Raw genomic sequence first — 16,968 nt, forward strand, 5'->3', positions numbered from 1 at the left:
TCCCAAGTACTGGGATTAAAGGTGTACTCCACCATGCCTAGCAAATTCTTTTTCTTTTTTCTTTTTGTAAGGTTTATTTATGTGTAAGTCTATATACACATGTGTTTGAGTGTCTAGAGAAGTCAAAAGTGTGTCAGATTCCTGTGAGCTGGAGCTGCCAGCATTGTTAAGCAGCATGAACAGGACTCAGATAGAGCAGGAGGCACTCAACTACTACACCAACTCTCTGTCCCTAGACAAAATTCTTAGCTTTGAGTTTGTATAACTTTTTCCCTAGATCTCAGAAAGCCTTGTCCAGAGTGAGCCAGGTGTAGAGTTATATGATATAGGATAGAATCCCAGCACATAGGAAGCTGAGGGAGGAGGTCCCACCTTCAATATTAGCCTGGATTACATAGCAGCTTCTAGACCTACCTGGGTTACTCCGAATGACCCAGTCCAAAAAAAAAAATCGGGATGAAGATGAGGATGTGGCTCAGTTGGTAGGGCATTTGCCCAGCAGGCACAGAGCTCCACGTAAACCAAGCTTGGTGGTTTATGCCAAAATTCTGAACACTGAAGAGCATGGAGAGTCAAAACTTCAAGGTTGTCTACTACATAGCAAGTTTGAGTCCAGCCTGGGATACAAAAATCCTGTCTTTAAAAACCAAAAGCCTGAGCAGGTGAGATGGCTCAGTGGGTAAAGGTACTGATGCCAAGTTTCCTGACCTGAGTTTAATCCCCAGGACCCACATATGGTATTGTCCTCCAGCCACCACATGTCCCCACAACACTCCATCATATGTGTGTGTGTGCTGTAGAGTAAGTCTTGGGGGCAGAGAATAACTGTGGGTTCTTTACTTCTACCGTGTGGGTTTTGGGGGTAGAACTTAATAATCAGGCCTAGCCATAAGTGCCCTTTACCTGCTGAGCCATGTCCTTGCCCTATTTCTGTTACTTGGAAACAAGACCCCCTGTATTTGGGGCTGGCATGCTGTGTAATGGGAGATGACCCTGAACTTTGATCCTCCCCTTCAGTGTGTTGGGATTGCAGACATGAATCACCACACTGAGTTGCTAAGCTATTTATTATTTTGTCACTGAGATGGTATTTTTAAATGTTTATTTTGTTATTTGTTTGTGTGTCTGTGTGTGAATATTACATGTATGTGAGCACAGGTGCCCACGGAGGCCAGAAGCTGGCTTCAGCTCTTCTAAAGCTGCAGTTACAGGTGGTTTTGAGTCACCAAACATGGTACTGGGTCAAACTGCTGAGCTGTCTCTCCAGACCCCTCTTTACTATTTATTATTTTTGTTTTTAATGATGGGGGTAGGAGGGCGCCTGTGTTGTGAGTGCTGGAACCCAAGGTGTCCAAATCAGGGCATCAGGTACACTGGAGTTCTAGTGGCAGGGGACTGTGAGCCAAATGACATGGGTGCTGGGAAGGAAGCTCACTCCTCTTCAAGAGCAGTGTGTCCTGCTCACCACTGACTGCACCATCTCTGTGGCTCCCACTTGTAGTTTCCAGTGCGGCTACTGGAAAACTGAAAATTGTATGTGACCTTATGTTCCCGTTTGAACAGTTTCAAATTTCAATTTCAATTTTTGGTTTCAAATTTCGGGCACTCTAAATATTTCATAAACTTGGAAATAGGGTCTATCCCTTCCTGGTTATTCCAATAAGAATTCTCTTATGGGGTTGGGGGCTGGAGCAGTGGCTCAGTGGTGGAGTGTGCACTGCTCCTACTGAGGACACAGCCTCCTGGGGCAGGCAGCTCATACCTGCCCATAACTCCAGCTTCGGGGGATCCAGTGCTTCTGGCCTCCAAGAGAACCCACATGTGTGCACACACCCACACAGAGACACACATAATTAGAAGTGCCTTTGACAATATTCTATCAATTAAAGCAAAGATCTGTGACCTGGTTAATACATGAGTTATTTTAGAAGTTTTTTATTCTTTTAGCACTGTTGTCTAGCTAATATTTGTAATCTGGGAGATTATTTTTAAGACTGACTCTTAAAATGTAGTCCAGGCTGACCTAGAATTCACTATGTAACTCAGACTCACCTAGAACTTAGAATAATCCTCCTGCATCATCCTCCTAAGTACTAAGATTATCAGTATAAGCCCAACTTTCTAATTTTATTGTATCCCTGATAATTTTGCAAAAAGAAATTGGTAGGTAATAAAAAAGAAAAACAATTCTGTGTACATAGTTTTCTGTAAGGAGTCTAAGAGCAGCTGAGGACTGAACCCTAAGCCTTGTTACATGCTGGTGAAAACGCCCTGCTGTACCCCCTACCCTACCCAGGGAGGAAACTGGTCACTTTGCTGTTGCCTCTGTGTGTATCTGGAGCTGACCTTCTGTGTTATTTTCAGTTTCTGCTCAAGCCCCAAACTCCACCATCACAGCTCAAACTGGTGTTGGTGTAGCATCTACAGTCCACCTGAACCCCATGCAGCTGATGACAGTGGATGCCTCACATGCCCGACATATCCAGGGGATCCAGCCAGCACCCATCAGTACACAGGGAATCCAGCCAGCCCCCATTGGGACATCAGGGATCCAGCCAGCACCAATTGGCACCCCAGGAATCCATTCAGCAGCCCCAATCAACACTCAGGGGCTTCAGCCAGCAGCAATGGCTAATCAGCAGCCACAGCCTGAGGGGAAAACCTCAGGTAAGTTTAACTCTTTGATGAAATGGGGGGGGGGGGGGGGACAAACAAAAGCCAGCCACACAACCTGCGCCAGTCCTCACAGCAGAATGAGAAAACCACAGGAGCGCTGTTACTTGTGTAAACACAGAACAAAGCATGGAAGAAGTCTGCCTGGGTTTTACTCTTGGCTCTGCCACTGTCAGGCTTTGTGTAACCTCAGGTAATTCTTCAGTATTTAGTTTTGCCTTTGTAAGATGAGTTGCTTAGAATTTACTTACAGATTCACATTAAAAATAGTATATGTGAGCCCCAAAAGGTGGTTCATACCTTTAAACCCAGAGGTTGAGAGGCAGAAGCAGGTAGATTTCTGCGAGATCAAAGGCAGCCGAGTCTTCATAGTGAATTCAAGGACAGCCAGAGCTACACAGTGAGATCCTGTCTTTAAAAAAAAAAAAAAAACAAAGCCCGGGCGGGGATGACTATGGGCCATGGAACTGTTGGAGGGTGGACCGGGAGGGGAGTAAAGTCTGGAGTGTTTTTTAAAAAAAGATTAATTAAAAAGAAGGAATATAAAAAGAAAAGCCTGAAAGATGGCTCAGACCTCTGAGCACGGCTTGCTCTGCCAGAAGATCCAGGCTTGAGACCCAGCACCTGTGTAGCAACTAACAGCCCTGTTCGTTCCGGGGAATCCCACCCCCGCCTCTTGCCCCTCGTATGCACACACAGTTTTTAAACATATATGCAGTCAAAACTCCTACACAGGTAAAGTGAGACTAGGCATGAATCTTGGGAATAGCACGTGTGAACGTCCTAATGTGCATTTGTGCTCAGTCAGAGGCGCTCTGTCCCTTCCAGTTTCCCATTTAGTCTGTCATTTTCTTCAGGGTTGTATGTAAGCAGAACCTTAACGTTCAGGACAAAATACTAGTAGACAAATCATAAAACGGAATGAGTCATTGTGCTTAAAGTACTGATTGCTTAGTTGGGTCTTTATTTTTAATGTATTTTCAAAAGGATAAGAGAGCAGTACTATATAGCAAACATAACAGTAGTGGGGAGACTAAGGCCGTCATACCTATAGGCCGACGGTCCACCCACACACGTGAGAAAAGTGATACGTGGTGTTGTAATCTGCATTGATAGGCTTGCTGACTTTCCAGTGTGCCTTGTAAGCCTCGTGCTGTTTCTTCTCTCTTGAGAATAGGGGTTTTTCTAAGGATCAAACGCAAGACTTCCTATGCTAGGCACCCTTGCTTCTGGTGAATGCCGATACCCAGTGTGTCGGTGGTGTTTGTGTTGGATGTGGCATTTAGATAAATGTTGTGCTTCTCTCTCCTTGCCTCACTTGTCTTTCAGCAGTGGTGTTGGCAGATGGAGCTACAATTGTAGCCAACCCTATTAGCAACCCATTCAGTGCTGCTCCAGCGGCAACCACAGTGGTCCAGACACACAGTCAGAGTGCTAGCACCAACACACCAGCCCAGGGCTCTTCTCCCCGGCCCAGCATACTGCGGAAGAAACCTGCCACAGATGGGTGAGTAGCCTCCGAAGTGTATTTGGCATAAAGAGTAGATTCTTACATCCAATGCAGGGAACAGCTCACTTTCATCTCTTACACTTCAGAGTTTTCTCCAAGGTCTAGAGAGAAGGCGCAGCAGTCACAAGCATGCCCTGCTCTTATCCTTACAAGATGCACCAATATAGCATTCACAAACATGGCCACAGTTACAGCCACAATTCCAGGGGATCTGCTGCTCTCTTCTAGACACTAGGAGTGTGCGTGCTGCACATGCAAGCAAAACACTCCCAGGTGTAAATTTTATTTTAAAGAAAAATGGTCTCACCGGGCATGGTGGCGCACACCTTTAATCCCAGCACTTGGGAGGCAGAAGCAGGTGGATATCTGAGTTCAAGGCCAGCCTGGTCTACAGAGTGAGTTCCAGGACCGCCAGGGCTACACAGAGAAACCCTGTCTCGAAAAACCAAAAAACAAAACAAAAAACAACAAAAAAGTCTCCAAAACAGTTACTCTCAGTAAAGTGCATCCTGCTCAGACTAGAACATTAAGACTCTTTTCAGTCAGGAGACGACCATCCAAGTGTATATTGTATACTGTGTGCTTTAGGGGTCCTCTAGCGCTAGAGGTTTCGGTTTGCTTCTGTTGCTGTAGTAAAGACCATAACCAAAGCAGCCTGGGAAGAAAGTATTCGCTTGGCTTACACATCACAGCCCGTCTTGAAGGAAGTCAGGGCAGGAACACAAGACTGGAGCCTGGCAGCAGGAACTGAAGCAGAGATCATGGAGAAGTGCTGCTTCCTGGCTTGGTCAGCATGCTCTTATACAACCCAGGGGCTCATGGTAAGCCAGCCCTCCCATATCAATCATTAAGCAAGAAAATGCAGACTTGCCTGTCAGTCAGTATTATGGCAAGGTTTTTTTCAGCTGAGGTTCTCTCTTACATGACTCCAACTTATACCAGGTTCACAAAAACACCACACACACACACACACACACACACACACACAATCTAATCCGGAAACTGTTAATATAGCTTGTAATTAACTCCTTGGATATATCTTGGGGTTTCTTTAATGTGAACCTTGTATATTTTCTTTCTCATCAAACATAAATTGTTGCTAGGAATAAGCAGTTTTTCAAGTATATTGAGATTCCTTTTTAGTGACAAGCAATATTGTGTGCTCAGATGCCTTCCAGTGTAGGGAAGCCCTGTGCCATAGAGTACAGTGGGGTGTGAGTGCCCCTGCTTCCAGAGCCAGGGTGACGCCATCAGCACTGGAAAAGTAAGCTGCAAGGCAGGCTTGACTGACGGGAGCAAGGGTCAGAGGGGCGTTAATCTCTGGCTTTGTTTATTATGAAGACTTTGTAAAGTTCTTTTTAAAAGCTCAGTTCAGCCCGTGGTGACACAACCTTAATAAAAACAAAAGACAGGCCCAGAGAGATGGCTCTTGCTGAACTTGCTCTTTACTTTTTTGAGAAAGTAGAAATGGTTGAGAGAATGTCCTGCTGGGTGTGGTGGCACATGCATGCTACCTATGATAGCAGGGAATCATGAGTAGGGAGGGCAAGCCTGGACAGAGCATTCGCAAGAGACCAAGGCCAGAGAGATGTCTGGGTGGGTAAAGAACACTTGCTGTAGCCATCTGACCCCCCCAAGAACCCTGGAACCGTTGTAAATTCCGAATCCTGTGGCATGCGTCTGTGAATTCTGAATTCCTATAGTAGAGGGTGGAGGCAGGAGGATTGCCTAAAAACTCACAAGCCTGGAGTGTGGGACAAAGTAACACAAGCAAAAGTCCCTGCCCCACCCACAAGCTGGGAGGTGAGAACTGACTTAAAGGTTGTCTTGGGGGCTGGAGAGATGGCTTAGTGGTTAAGAGCAGCTCTTCCAGAGGCCACAGGTTTAATTCCCAGCACCCACATGGCAGCTCAAGGCTGTCTGTAACTCCAATTTCAGGGGATCTCACACCCGTGCACTTGCACATTTTTTTAAAAAGTTGTTTTCTGGTCTTCACACGCATGCCATGGCACGCATATACGCATGCTCAGACATAAATCTGTACAGAAAAGTAAAGGAGAGAGTTTTCACAGCTGCAGCTAGTAATGTTGCCTGTTGTTGGGGGCTGGGAATTGCCACACAAATCATACACCATAAGAGTGGCTGTCCAGGACCACAAGAAGGAACTACTTAATTGTGGCACCAGTCTGTCCTCAGGGCAGGCTTTTTATATGAAATCCAGGTTCAGAGATTGGAAGGCAAGTATTGAAGTGGTAGAACACTCTTGGCTAAGGAGACACAGTGTTCTCAGTCAGTCTGTAAGCTGGGTCCTGAGGGAGGGAAGGAGGGACAGATGGACAGGTGGTGGACATTTGAGATAACAGGGTAAAAAATTTTGGGCTTATTAGTAAATATTTTTAGTGTCAGCTATTGATGATTACTTCTGAGAAGTAGAGTCTAAGAGCCTGAACTTAATCTCACCTTGTGAGCAGAATGGAGACTGAATACAACATGGCTGCAGTTATGTTAAAGGAGCAGGCCTTAACACCTACCACTCAAAATATCTAGTGCTGCACCACCCTAAGTTTTACTCCAGAGAATAATTAGGTCTCCTCTCCTTCATTGCCTGTTCAAGAATGGGGCTGGACAAGGGTTCTTCCTCACTCTTAAATCATCTGTTTTTATTTTGAGGGGGAAATGGTTTTTTGGTTTGGTGCTGGGACAACACCTTTCACATGCTAGAAGCGCTCCAACATTGAGCTGTATCCTAGCATTGTGTATTTACAGCTGTAAATTGTATATTGCTGTGTTTTTTTAAAAATTTACTGATGGGAGCTGGATGGTAGTGGTACACACCTTTAACCCCAGCACTCTGGAGGCTGAGGCAAGTGGATCTCTGTGAGCTTGACGACAACCTAGCCCACAAAGTGAATTCTAGGACAGCCAAGGCTACAAGGTGAAACCTTATCTCAGAAACCCCAAAGCAAACAAACAAACAAACAAAAAATCCTCTTGGACCTGTGCTAACCCACTACCTGCCGCTTCCCCTTTCACTCCACATAAGTGAGGGGCTGTCTGTGTTTGCCTAGTCCATTTCTTCTGCTATGTAAACATTTTCATTGACAGAAAAGGTCCACAGAGACAGCCTTCTGCATATCAGAGAATGAACAAAGCCGCCTCCCAAAGAGAGCAAAAAACAAATTATTTCAAGTGATGAGCCAGTAAATAGAATCCTACACAGCACTGTTTATTTGTGTGGGCATCTACTCAGTTTGGCTAGTTTTATATAATGAGTGCACGTGTACTTATAACTTCTTATTGCTGTCTAAAATACCACTGTAGGGTTGGGAATAGTTCAGCACTAGAGTTCTGTCTGGCATTTGTGAAGCCTTAGGTTCATTCCCCAGCAACACAAAAATAACTGTCAAAAAAATAAAATATTATAAAAGTGCCACGGTTTGTCTAGATCTGTGTCCTAGCTCGGTTTCTATTGCTGTGATTAAACCATGACGAAAAGCAACTTGGGAAGGAAAGAGTAGGTTTATTTTACCTCAGAAACTATAGTCCATCCTCAAGGGAGGTCTGAGCTGGAACTCACAGCAGCAGGAAGCAGAGGTCATGAAAAAATGCTTCTTACAGGCCTGCTCTTAATAGCTTCCTCAGCCTGCATCGTTATACCATCCAGGACGTACATATATAGGTACCCAGCATGACACCACCCACGCCCAGTGAGCTGGCCCTGCCCAGTCAAGAAAATGCCCTGCAGTCTTGCCTGTGGCTCTCTGAGTGAAGGCATTTTCTCAATTGAGATTCTCTTCCTGCATCACTCTGTTTGGGTCACACTGACACACACAGAACAAGACAGTTGGTCCCTTGACAGCTTGACACAGAACAGGCAACCTTTTCTTTCTTGTTCATCCCCAGGATCTCCTAGTTAATGTAACAGTGTGAATCCTAAATACCTTAAAAGGCCCACAGTCTTGAAACATTCACTTTAAAAATTGTCTCTTTAAAATAGGTTTCTCAAATGTGGGCTTATAAACATGATAATCACCATCATCATCATCATCTTTGTGCTTTCTCACTCCAAGAAGGAAAAACCAAGGCACAGTTACAGTCAAATCAGAATAAAACCAAAGTCCAACTCTGTCAGAGCTTGGGATCAGACATTTGGGCCTCACAGCCTCCATGCTCCAAAAACCTTAAGCTTTACCACCTCTCTGGCTCTGCCATCCACCACGGCACACATAGCCCATCTCATAGGCTCAAGAGGCCTCCATTCCACAGCTACTGCTGCTGCTGCTGCTCTCGGTCGTCCCAGCCGGGCACTGGATCTCCAAAATGCTGGGGTCTCTGCTGCAGCTGAGCTATACTTTCACCAGTAGCCTCAGCTGGGCTCTCTTTGGCCCTGCCGCCTGGTACCAGTTCTCATCTTCTTTCCATTGCACCTCTCCTGGTGCCAAGCCTCAGTTGCTCTTCATGAACCTTTCATACTTTCAAAACCAGTACCACCAAGCCGGGCAGTGGTGGCGCACGCCTTTAATCCCAGCACTCGGGAGGCAGAGGCAGGTGGATTTCTGAGTTCGAAGCCAGCCTGGTCTACAGAATGAGTTCTAGGATAGCCAAAGTACACAGAGAAACCCTGTCTCAAAAAACCAAAAAAAAAAAACAAACAAACAAACAAAAAAACCAGTACCACCTGGAATACTCTTAGGCACTACCAAGTTTGTGAGCATGAGGTTCAACCCTGGCCCCCTTGGGAACATAGCTTCTGTGTGCTGGCCCTGACGAAACTCTTGCCAGGGGATTTTCCCAGAATCTTGAATATCTCAGGCTGGCTTCAAACTAGCAAAGGATGTCCTTGCACTTCTGTTCCTCCTGCTTCCGTGTCAGGAGTGCTGGGAAGATTGGCATACAGCACCATTTAATTTCTGAGTGCTGGAGATCACGCCATCTATATCCCCTCATAGCCAAGAACAGCCTTCAACCCCGACGAGCCTGTTTTCACCTCCCATGTGTAAGGACTGTTTTATTTGTATGTATTTTGCACGTGTCTTTTAGGATATATATATATACTTAAAAATCAGGGGCAGGAGAGATAACTTAATAACAACTGTCCAGTTCAAATTTCTATTGGTTTTAGGTAGCACAAATTTTAATCAATGTCAGCTTTTGTTTGTTTTGTTGTTATTTGGAGTGTCTTATTTTGTGTAGTGGTTTTGGTTTTTTTTTAATGAGACAGAGTCTCTGTATCGCCAGGCTGGCCTTGAATTATCCTCCTGCCTTAGTCTCCCAAGTGCTGGAGTTATATAGGTGTATGCTTCCACACCTGTCCTTAAAGTTGGCTTAGTAGAGAAATTTGGTTTTCTGAGCCTCGTTATGGATTTTTCTTAGAGGCCATCACTGCTATATAATAGCCATAAATTCAGTGGCACAACAGAATTGTGTATCTGACAGCCATAGTTCCCATCAGGATGTTAGCAGTGTTGGGGTGTATGTCCTGGCTCCTGGTGGCACTTGTTTGCATCCCTTGGCTAGACATGTCATGCTAGTCTCTCTCCGTATGGAATGGCCTTCCCTTTGTGTCCATCGCAGTGTCTCTGTTCTATCTTAAAGCACTAGTGATTACATTTAGGAAACACCCTGAATTTACAATGATCTTACTCAAGGTGTTTATTTAATTGCACTTTCAAAGACCTGTTCACACTGGGCTGGAGAGATGGCTCAGTGGTTAAGAACACTGACTGCTCTTCCAAAGGACCCAGGTTCAATTCCTAATACCCAGCCATTTGTAAATCTAGTTTCGGGAGATCTGATGCCCTCTTCCAGCCTCCCAAGGCACTAGATATAAATAAGGTACACAGACATATATGCAAGCAGTACACAAAATAATAACACTAAGAACCTATTTTCAAGTAAAGTTGTTTTTATATATAAAAAGATTAAGGATCTTGTATACCTAATCTTTATTAGTTCAACTGAACGCACATAATCATGTTTCGTTTGTTCTGTACTATGTATATCATGGAAGTTGTTACTTTAGCTAAAGGTTGATAAGGCCCAGAGAGGCCTCAGCAGGTAAAGGCACAGTTGATGATCTTTGTTTCATCCTTAGAACAAATGCATATGGTAGAAGGACACATACACCGTGGTACATACAATAATACAGTAGGTTTCTTTAAAAAATCACAATAGTATAAAAAATAAAAGTTTCTTAGGTCCAACTTTTTATATAGTTATTGCTGTTTCCAGTATCAATAATTGATAAGCAGATAATCAGTCTCTTCCCAGGAGCCAGGCTGACTGGTGGTCACCCTTTGTGAGAAGGTAGTAGCTCAGTAAGTAGGCACTGGAAATGGTAGACTTGAATTCTAGCCTTTTTCCCCCTTGTCCATTCTCATCTGGCACCTGGTCCCACCACTATTTTCAAACTGAATGTATTAAGGTCTCTCTAACATCCATACCACTGATGCCAGAAGCCCTCTTTGGCCTCTGTTGCACAACACAGGAGCTCTCTGATTCTTCCATGGTCAGTTACTTTATGGGGCCTCCAAAACTTCGCTCTCACCTCTCTCAGCATAGAAGGCATAATAATGATTGTGAACACCTTAAAATGAGCTTTAATAATAACAAGCGATGGAAAGGAAGTGTCACATGCTCAAAGTAACTCATGGTCACTATGTGGTTGCCCTTTGAAGTTTATTGCAGGAAGTGAGTACCGATTAGGAAGGAACTTGCTATATTTTCTAAAAAGCCATTGAAGCTTAGTGTGGTAACACACATCTGTGACCTCATTTTCTCAGAGGGTTAAGACAGGAGGATCCTTGCTGGGGCGTTGGTGGCGCACACCTTTAATCCCAGCACTCGGGAGGCAAAGGCAGGTGGATTTCTGAGTTCCAGGTTATGAGTTCCACTACATAACAAGACTGTATCAAGAAAAGGGGGAAAAACTGGGGGGAAAAAGCCAAGTGAAACATAATTGATGGGTGTGATGATCTGCACGTGTGATTCTGTTATTCAGGAAGACAAAGCAGGATGACCAAAGCAAATTTGGGGCTAACCTGGTCTGCATAGTGACTCCTGGTCCAGCCAGGGTTACATACAAAGACCTTGTCGTTGTACTGTTTATCGGCTGTTCTGGGCAAGCCTTGTCGTTCGTTGCACTGTTTAGAAGCTGTGTTTGGCAAATGTATCGGACTGCTATTTTCTGGGTTTGTCTCATTTCTTTCAGGATGGCAGTCCGGAAAACTCTCCTCCCTCCTCAGCCTCCTGACGTGGCTACTCCTCGAGTAGAAAGCTCTATGCGGAGTGCTTCTGGGTCACCTAGACCTGCAGGGTGAGCGCATCTCTTCTCATCACTGTTACTTTAAATTATGCATCATTGTGTAGCAAAGAGTTTACTATGAGCAACTGCACACGGGTTTGGGGGTTTTGCTGCCTCTTTATAATGGCTTTTCTAGTTTCATGACCTGAACACCTCCTCAGCCTCGCCAGTTACCATGTGTAGGATATATATATAAAGTGAACACACTCCATGTAGTTAACATCTACTCTAGAGTGTGCTGAGTATTTAAGTGAAATGTTTAAAGAGCCTGCTTCATGATAAACACCCAATTGTCCCTTTTTTTAATGGCATCATGGAGCAGGAGAGGTGGCTGTCTGAGTTCTGTTCCTTAGCAACCATGTAAAACCAAGCACTGGGTGACAGACAGCTGGATCCCTAAAGCTTCACAGCCAAAAAGAAAAGGGGGCGGGGGGAGCGGGCAAGGGGATGAGAGCTGGAGAGATTGCTCACCGTTAAAAGCTGGTGTTGCTCCTGCAAAAGGACCTGATTGACTCTCGGTACCCACATAAGGTAGCTTGCAACTACCTATACTTTCAAGAGGCTCCATGTAGCATCTCCACACAGATGCATACACTCCCTCAGAAGCACAAACACATCCACAGAAGTCTATGAGTTGAAAGCCAGTTTGTCTATATAACAAGTCCCAGGCCAGCCAAGACTACACAGTGAGACCCTGTCTCAAAAGGAAAAGAAAAAAGAAAGAAGAAAGAAAGAAAACCTGACAGTTGCGGTCGGGCTGGTGCTGGAGGGAGCACTTGCTGCTTGCTGCTCTTGCGGAGGACCTAGGTTCAGTTCATGGTGGTTCATGTCCACTGTTATTCCAAGTCCGAGGAATCCAGTGCCCTCCTCCCGCCTCTTTGGATACACACCAGGCAATCAGTGTGGTACATTTACATACACGCTGGCAAATATTTATATATGTAAAAATAAATAAAAATTTTCTCTTCAAGATTATTTATTAAATTTTATGTATATGAGTGCTCTATCTGTATGTATGCCTGTATGCCGGAAAAGGGCATCAGATCCCTATATATACTATGATCCACCATGTGGGTGCTGGAAATTGAACTCGGGACCCCTAGAAAAATATATGTTGCTTTTAACTGGTGAGCCATCTTTCCAGCCCCAAATAAAATACTTTCTAAGTAAAACAATAAGAAAGATGGCAAATGGTCAAAGAAGACACCTGATGTCACCTTCTGTCCACGGCATACACATGTGCTCATACTGTCACGTGCATGTATGTACAGCCTATGCATAGACCACATGCCTAAATAAAATGGCATCATGAGCCATATGTGAGACACACCTTTAATCTCACACTCGAGGTGTGACGGACGGGAGAATCCCCACCTTACCATAATTCTAAACGTAATAGTTACGTTTGGAGAAAAAATAATCGGACAAAAGGAAAATATTTATAATATTAAAGAAAATCAAGTACAGTTACAGACTTAGTTGAGTCCATGAGTTTGAGACCAAGCTGGGCAACCTAGTCACACAGTATTATTTGAGGGGCAGGCCTCCTTTTTTTTTTTTTTTTTTTTTTTTTCCTTTTCTTTTCCTTTTGCACTGAGGGTGCAGCTTTGTAATTGAGTGCTTGCCTGTTGTAAATGAAGCCCTACCTGAGTTTGACCCCTAAATCTCTCAAAAGTTAGTAAAACCCTAAAATTTAAAAAAAGGGGGTCAGGGTAGAGGCTCAGTGAGGAAAGATGCTTGCGGTGAAACCTGATGCCCCACATGGTAGAAAGAACTGATTACTGCAAGTTGTCGCCTGATCCCACATGTGCACCCGGACACTCGTCCTGTAATAATACAGGACGCTGTTTAAAGGATAGGCTAGGAAGACTTGCAACTCTACCAGAAATCTGTTTGCTTCCCACACTCACCAGTTCCAAGGAATCTGACACTACCTGGCACACACACATATGCACAAATAAAACTAGATACATCTTTAACTTTAAAAAAAGTTAAAAGCAAATTAATTAAAAATTTAAAAATAAAACGTTGGGGGTAATATATTTTATTTATTTATGTCTCTGTGTGTATATAAAGTATAAAGTCAAAATCATTATCCTGTTCCCCACCCACTTGCCAGTCTCACTCCTACAATAATGTTAATTAGTAACACTTCTAATGAGTGATCTTCAGTGCCTTTTTCTGGCCATACATATAGATAAATTGGTTTTAAGCTAGGGTCTTGATATGTTTCCCAGGCTGCTCTCCAATGGCATGAGTTCAAGTGATCTTCCTAACTTAGCCTCCCAAGGAGCTGGGCTACACATAGCCACTACCTCATGCAGAAGGGCCATAGGCTTTTAAAACCACAGTTATCTAATTAGATTAGAGTGTTGGGGGTTTCTGTACTTTCTATTTAGTCTAATAATAACTTGCCATGTTTCTGTATTTAGATATGCCTCTTAAACCTCATTTAGTAATAAAATTTATAGATGCCTTGTATCAAGTAACATTTTAGCATCTGGAAACATAGTCTACTAACTAAAATAAATAAGCTCACATTCCATCAGCCTTATATCTGTTGCCTATGAAAGACATGAGGAAGCTAACTCCCCACCCCGAAACAGCAGCAGAGTGAAAGTGGAGACAAAGGCAGTAGAATAAATAGGTAGTGATTTACAGGAAGGTGTCTGCAGCAGAGAATTCAACAGGTAAATAATGATACATATATGGTTTAAATGTATTAGAAGAAGAAATAGCAGGGTGGAGATTGGAGGAGGGCTGCTAACCTTTTGTCACTGTGGACCTTTATGCGGGATTATAAAATGTCTCCTTGCCAGGTGAAGCTGTACAAAGCAACTTTGAGCCATTGAAAGTGTTTGGGGTTAGGGAGATGGGTCAGTCAATTGTAATGCTTGTGACCCAAGCATGAATACCTGAGTTTAATCCCCAATGTCCACATAAAAGCCAAGAGTGGTGACCCATGTCTATAGTCCTAGCACTGGGGAGGCAAAGACAGGAAAATGCTTGCTACCCATCCATTCTAAGCCTAATCAGTACACTCCAGGTTCAAGGAGAGATTGTTGTCTAGAAAGGTAAGAAAGAAACCCCTAAAGTAAACCCCTGACTTCTGTGTGCATGCTTGTGCATATGCAAGTACAACCCCATAACGATGTGCATGTGTGCACATACCCAGTACTTACTCCGTGAGCTTTGAAAATGCTGCAGGGATGTAACTCAGTGGTAAAGCACCTGGTCGGCATATGTGAGATCCTGTGTGGAATGAATCCCCAGTGCTACAAACATAAAAAGTTATGACTTTACTAAAAACTGTTTTTGTCACTTATGTAAGAAAGTGAGGAAAGAGTATTTGTAATCTGAAACATTAGACAGCAGTTGAAGCAATGCTGGCCTCCTCATCACGTGATGAGACGAGTGCAAGAGTTGTCCCTCGCCTTGGCAAGTGACCGTACCCCCTTGTCAGACAGGATCCACTCCTAAGCACCTTAACCTTTGTATGTGTAATACTGGGAAATGTCTTTGAGGTCATTTCCTCTCTTGAATCTAGATTAGTGGTAAACTATGGCAGCCATGGCCATAAATGACTTTCAGTTTCTAGTGCAGTTTTTATGAAAAGGAGGATTAGGCAGCACTCAGTGATGGCTTTATTCTCACTGAGCTTTTTCAGGCTGCTGTAGCTTAGAGGAAGCCCAGGGCTCACTGCGCTTGCTCGCTACTGGGGCCGTTTGCTAGAGTGGCCACACCTACTTTGATGACCAACCCCACCTGAGGGATTTTGCTACATTTTCATCTTGTTGGCCAGTTTCCATTCTTCCGTTTTTCCTAAATTTTACATGGACATATCATTCCTGAAAAGCGAGACGCCCACAGCAGCACACATCCTTTTCTACCTTTTGAATGGTTACTCAGGCGCATAGTAACTCGTCACCCCTTCTAGAGAAGGGATGGATATACCTGATGACTGTTGCAGTTCTCATATGTTTGCCCTGCAGACCCCACATCTCTTTTAACTATCAGCAAAATTACATTTTATGCTGTTATACTTAATGTTCAGTAGTAACTTAAATGTGAAAAGTGTTTTTGACAGACTGTTATGAAGCAACTAGACCCACATGGGAAACTCACACACATGTTAATCGTGTATGTTGGCTATCATGTATGTTATCAGGTATGTAAACAAAGTGAAAACTTCCTAGATACTAAGAATACATAGGGAGTTGGAGAGATGGCTCATTGGTTAAGAGCACTGACTGCTCTTCCGAAGGTCTAGAGTTCAAATCCCAGCAACCACATGGTGGCTCACAACCATCAGTAACAAGATCTGACTCCCTCTTCTGGAGTGTCTGAAGACAGCTACAGTGTACTCACATATAATAAATAAATACATCTTAAAAAAAAAAAAAAGAAGAAGAAGAATACAAAGGAATATAAAAGAAGACCAGGCTAGTATAAGAGGGAAAGTTGTGCAGTATAGTTTAGAGTTAAGCTTGGTAGCTCATGCCTGTAATCTCATTTCTGTAGAGTTTAAGGCAGGAGAATTGCTGTAGGTTCTAGGATCACAGAAGCTATCTCAAAAGATAAAACAATGGCCTGCAGAAGACATGGCCAAGTGACTGGGAATGTATACCTTTCTTACAGAAGATCTAAGTTCAGTTCCTACCACCCTTATCAGGGAGCTCACAACCCCCTGGAACTCCAGTTCCAAGTGATCTGATGCCTTCTGGCCTCTGTGGGGATCTGCAGACACACATTACATCTTTAAACACCATTTCAGGTCTTTGGCGCTCTCTCTCTCTCTCTCTCTCTCTCTCTCTCTCTCTCTGTATATATATATTTTTTTTTTTAAATAGAAATCCATTAGCATATTGAAGCATAGGGGTTACATGATCCCCTGGCTTGGTTTTTATTTTGTAGTTGTGTTGGAGATTGATTGTACCAAAGGCCTCATATAACCCTGGAAAACAACCCAATGTATTTTACAGGATTACACTAACTCTGGGTGTGTACTTTACTGGTTAAGCACTAGACTAGCATGTGTGAGAACCTATGCTTAACCCACAACACTGTACACAAAAAAGTAATCAATGACTAAATCAGTCATTCTGGCTACTGTGGGTTTTTTTTTTTTGTTTTTTTTTTTTCCCGAGACAGGGTTTCAGGGTTTCTCTGTGTAGCCCTGGCTGTCCTGGAACTCACTTTGTAGACCAGGCTGGCCTCAAACTCAGAAATCCACCTGCCTCTGCCTCCCGAGTGCTGGGGTTAAAGGCGTGCGCCACCACCACCTGGCCTTCCTTTTTCATTGTATAAAGTACATATTTTTAAAATAAAATAATGTGGCTATTAGGTTTTTGTTGCTGTTGGGGTTTCATAGGTAGTTGGGGGGGAGCGGGTCTTTCCCTTTGTTTTGTGACAGGATTAGGGATTGAACCTATGACCTCAAACATTGGAAGCCCAGGCTCAGCTGTAGCCCTAGACCTAGTTT

The 16,968-nt window shown here is 43.8% G+C and overlaps 1 protein-coding gene across 8 annotated transcripts in view; it reads left to right on the plus strand.

The window, feature by feature from the left end:
- Window positions 1-16,968, plus strand: part of Sap130 (Sin3A associated protein) — an 88,701-nt gene that overhangs the window by 43,637 nt on the left and 28,096 nt on the right. For 4 of the 8 annotated variants that reach the window (NM_001357554.1, XM_006525951.3, XM_006525952.4 and 1 more), the window contains exons 13-15: window positions 2,365-2,667; window positions 4,003-4,180; window positions 11,394-11,498. In NM_001357554.1, coding sequence (NP_001344483.1) covers window positions 2,365-2,667; window positions 4,003-4,180; window positions 11,394-11,498 — 586 coding nt within the window. The remainder of the gene's footprint in view (window positions 1-2,364; window positions 2,668-4,002; window positions 4,181-11,393; window positions 11,499-16,968) is intronic. The other 4 variants (NM_172965.3, NM_001357555.1, XM_006525953.2 and 1 more) reach the window with 3 other exon arrangements.

The sequence above is a fragment of the Mus musculus genome, chromosome 18 (assembly GCF_000001635.26).
Source record: "Mus musculus strain C57BL/6J chromosome 18, GRCm38.p6 C57BL/6J".
Lineage (NCBI taxonomy): Eukaryota > Metazoa > Chordata > Mammalia > Rodentia > Muridae > Mus > Mus musculus.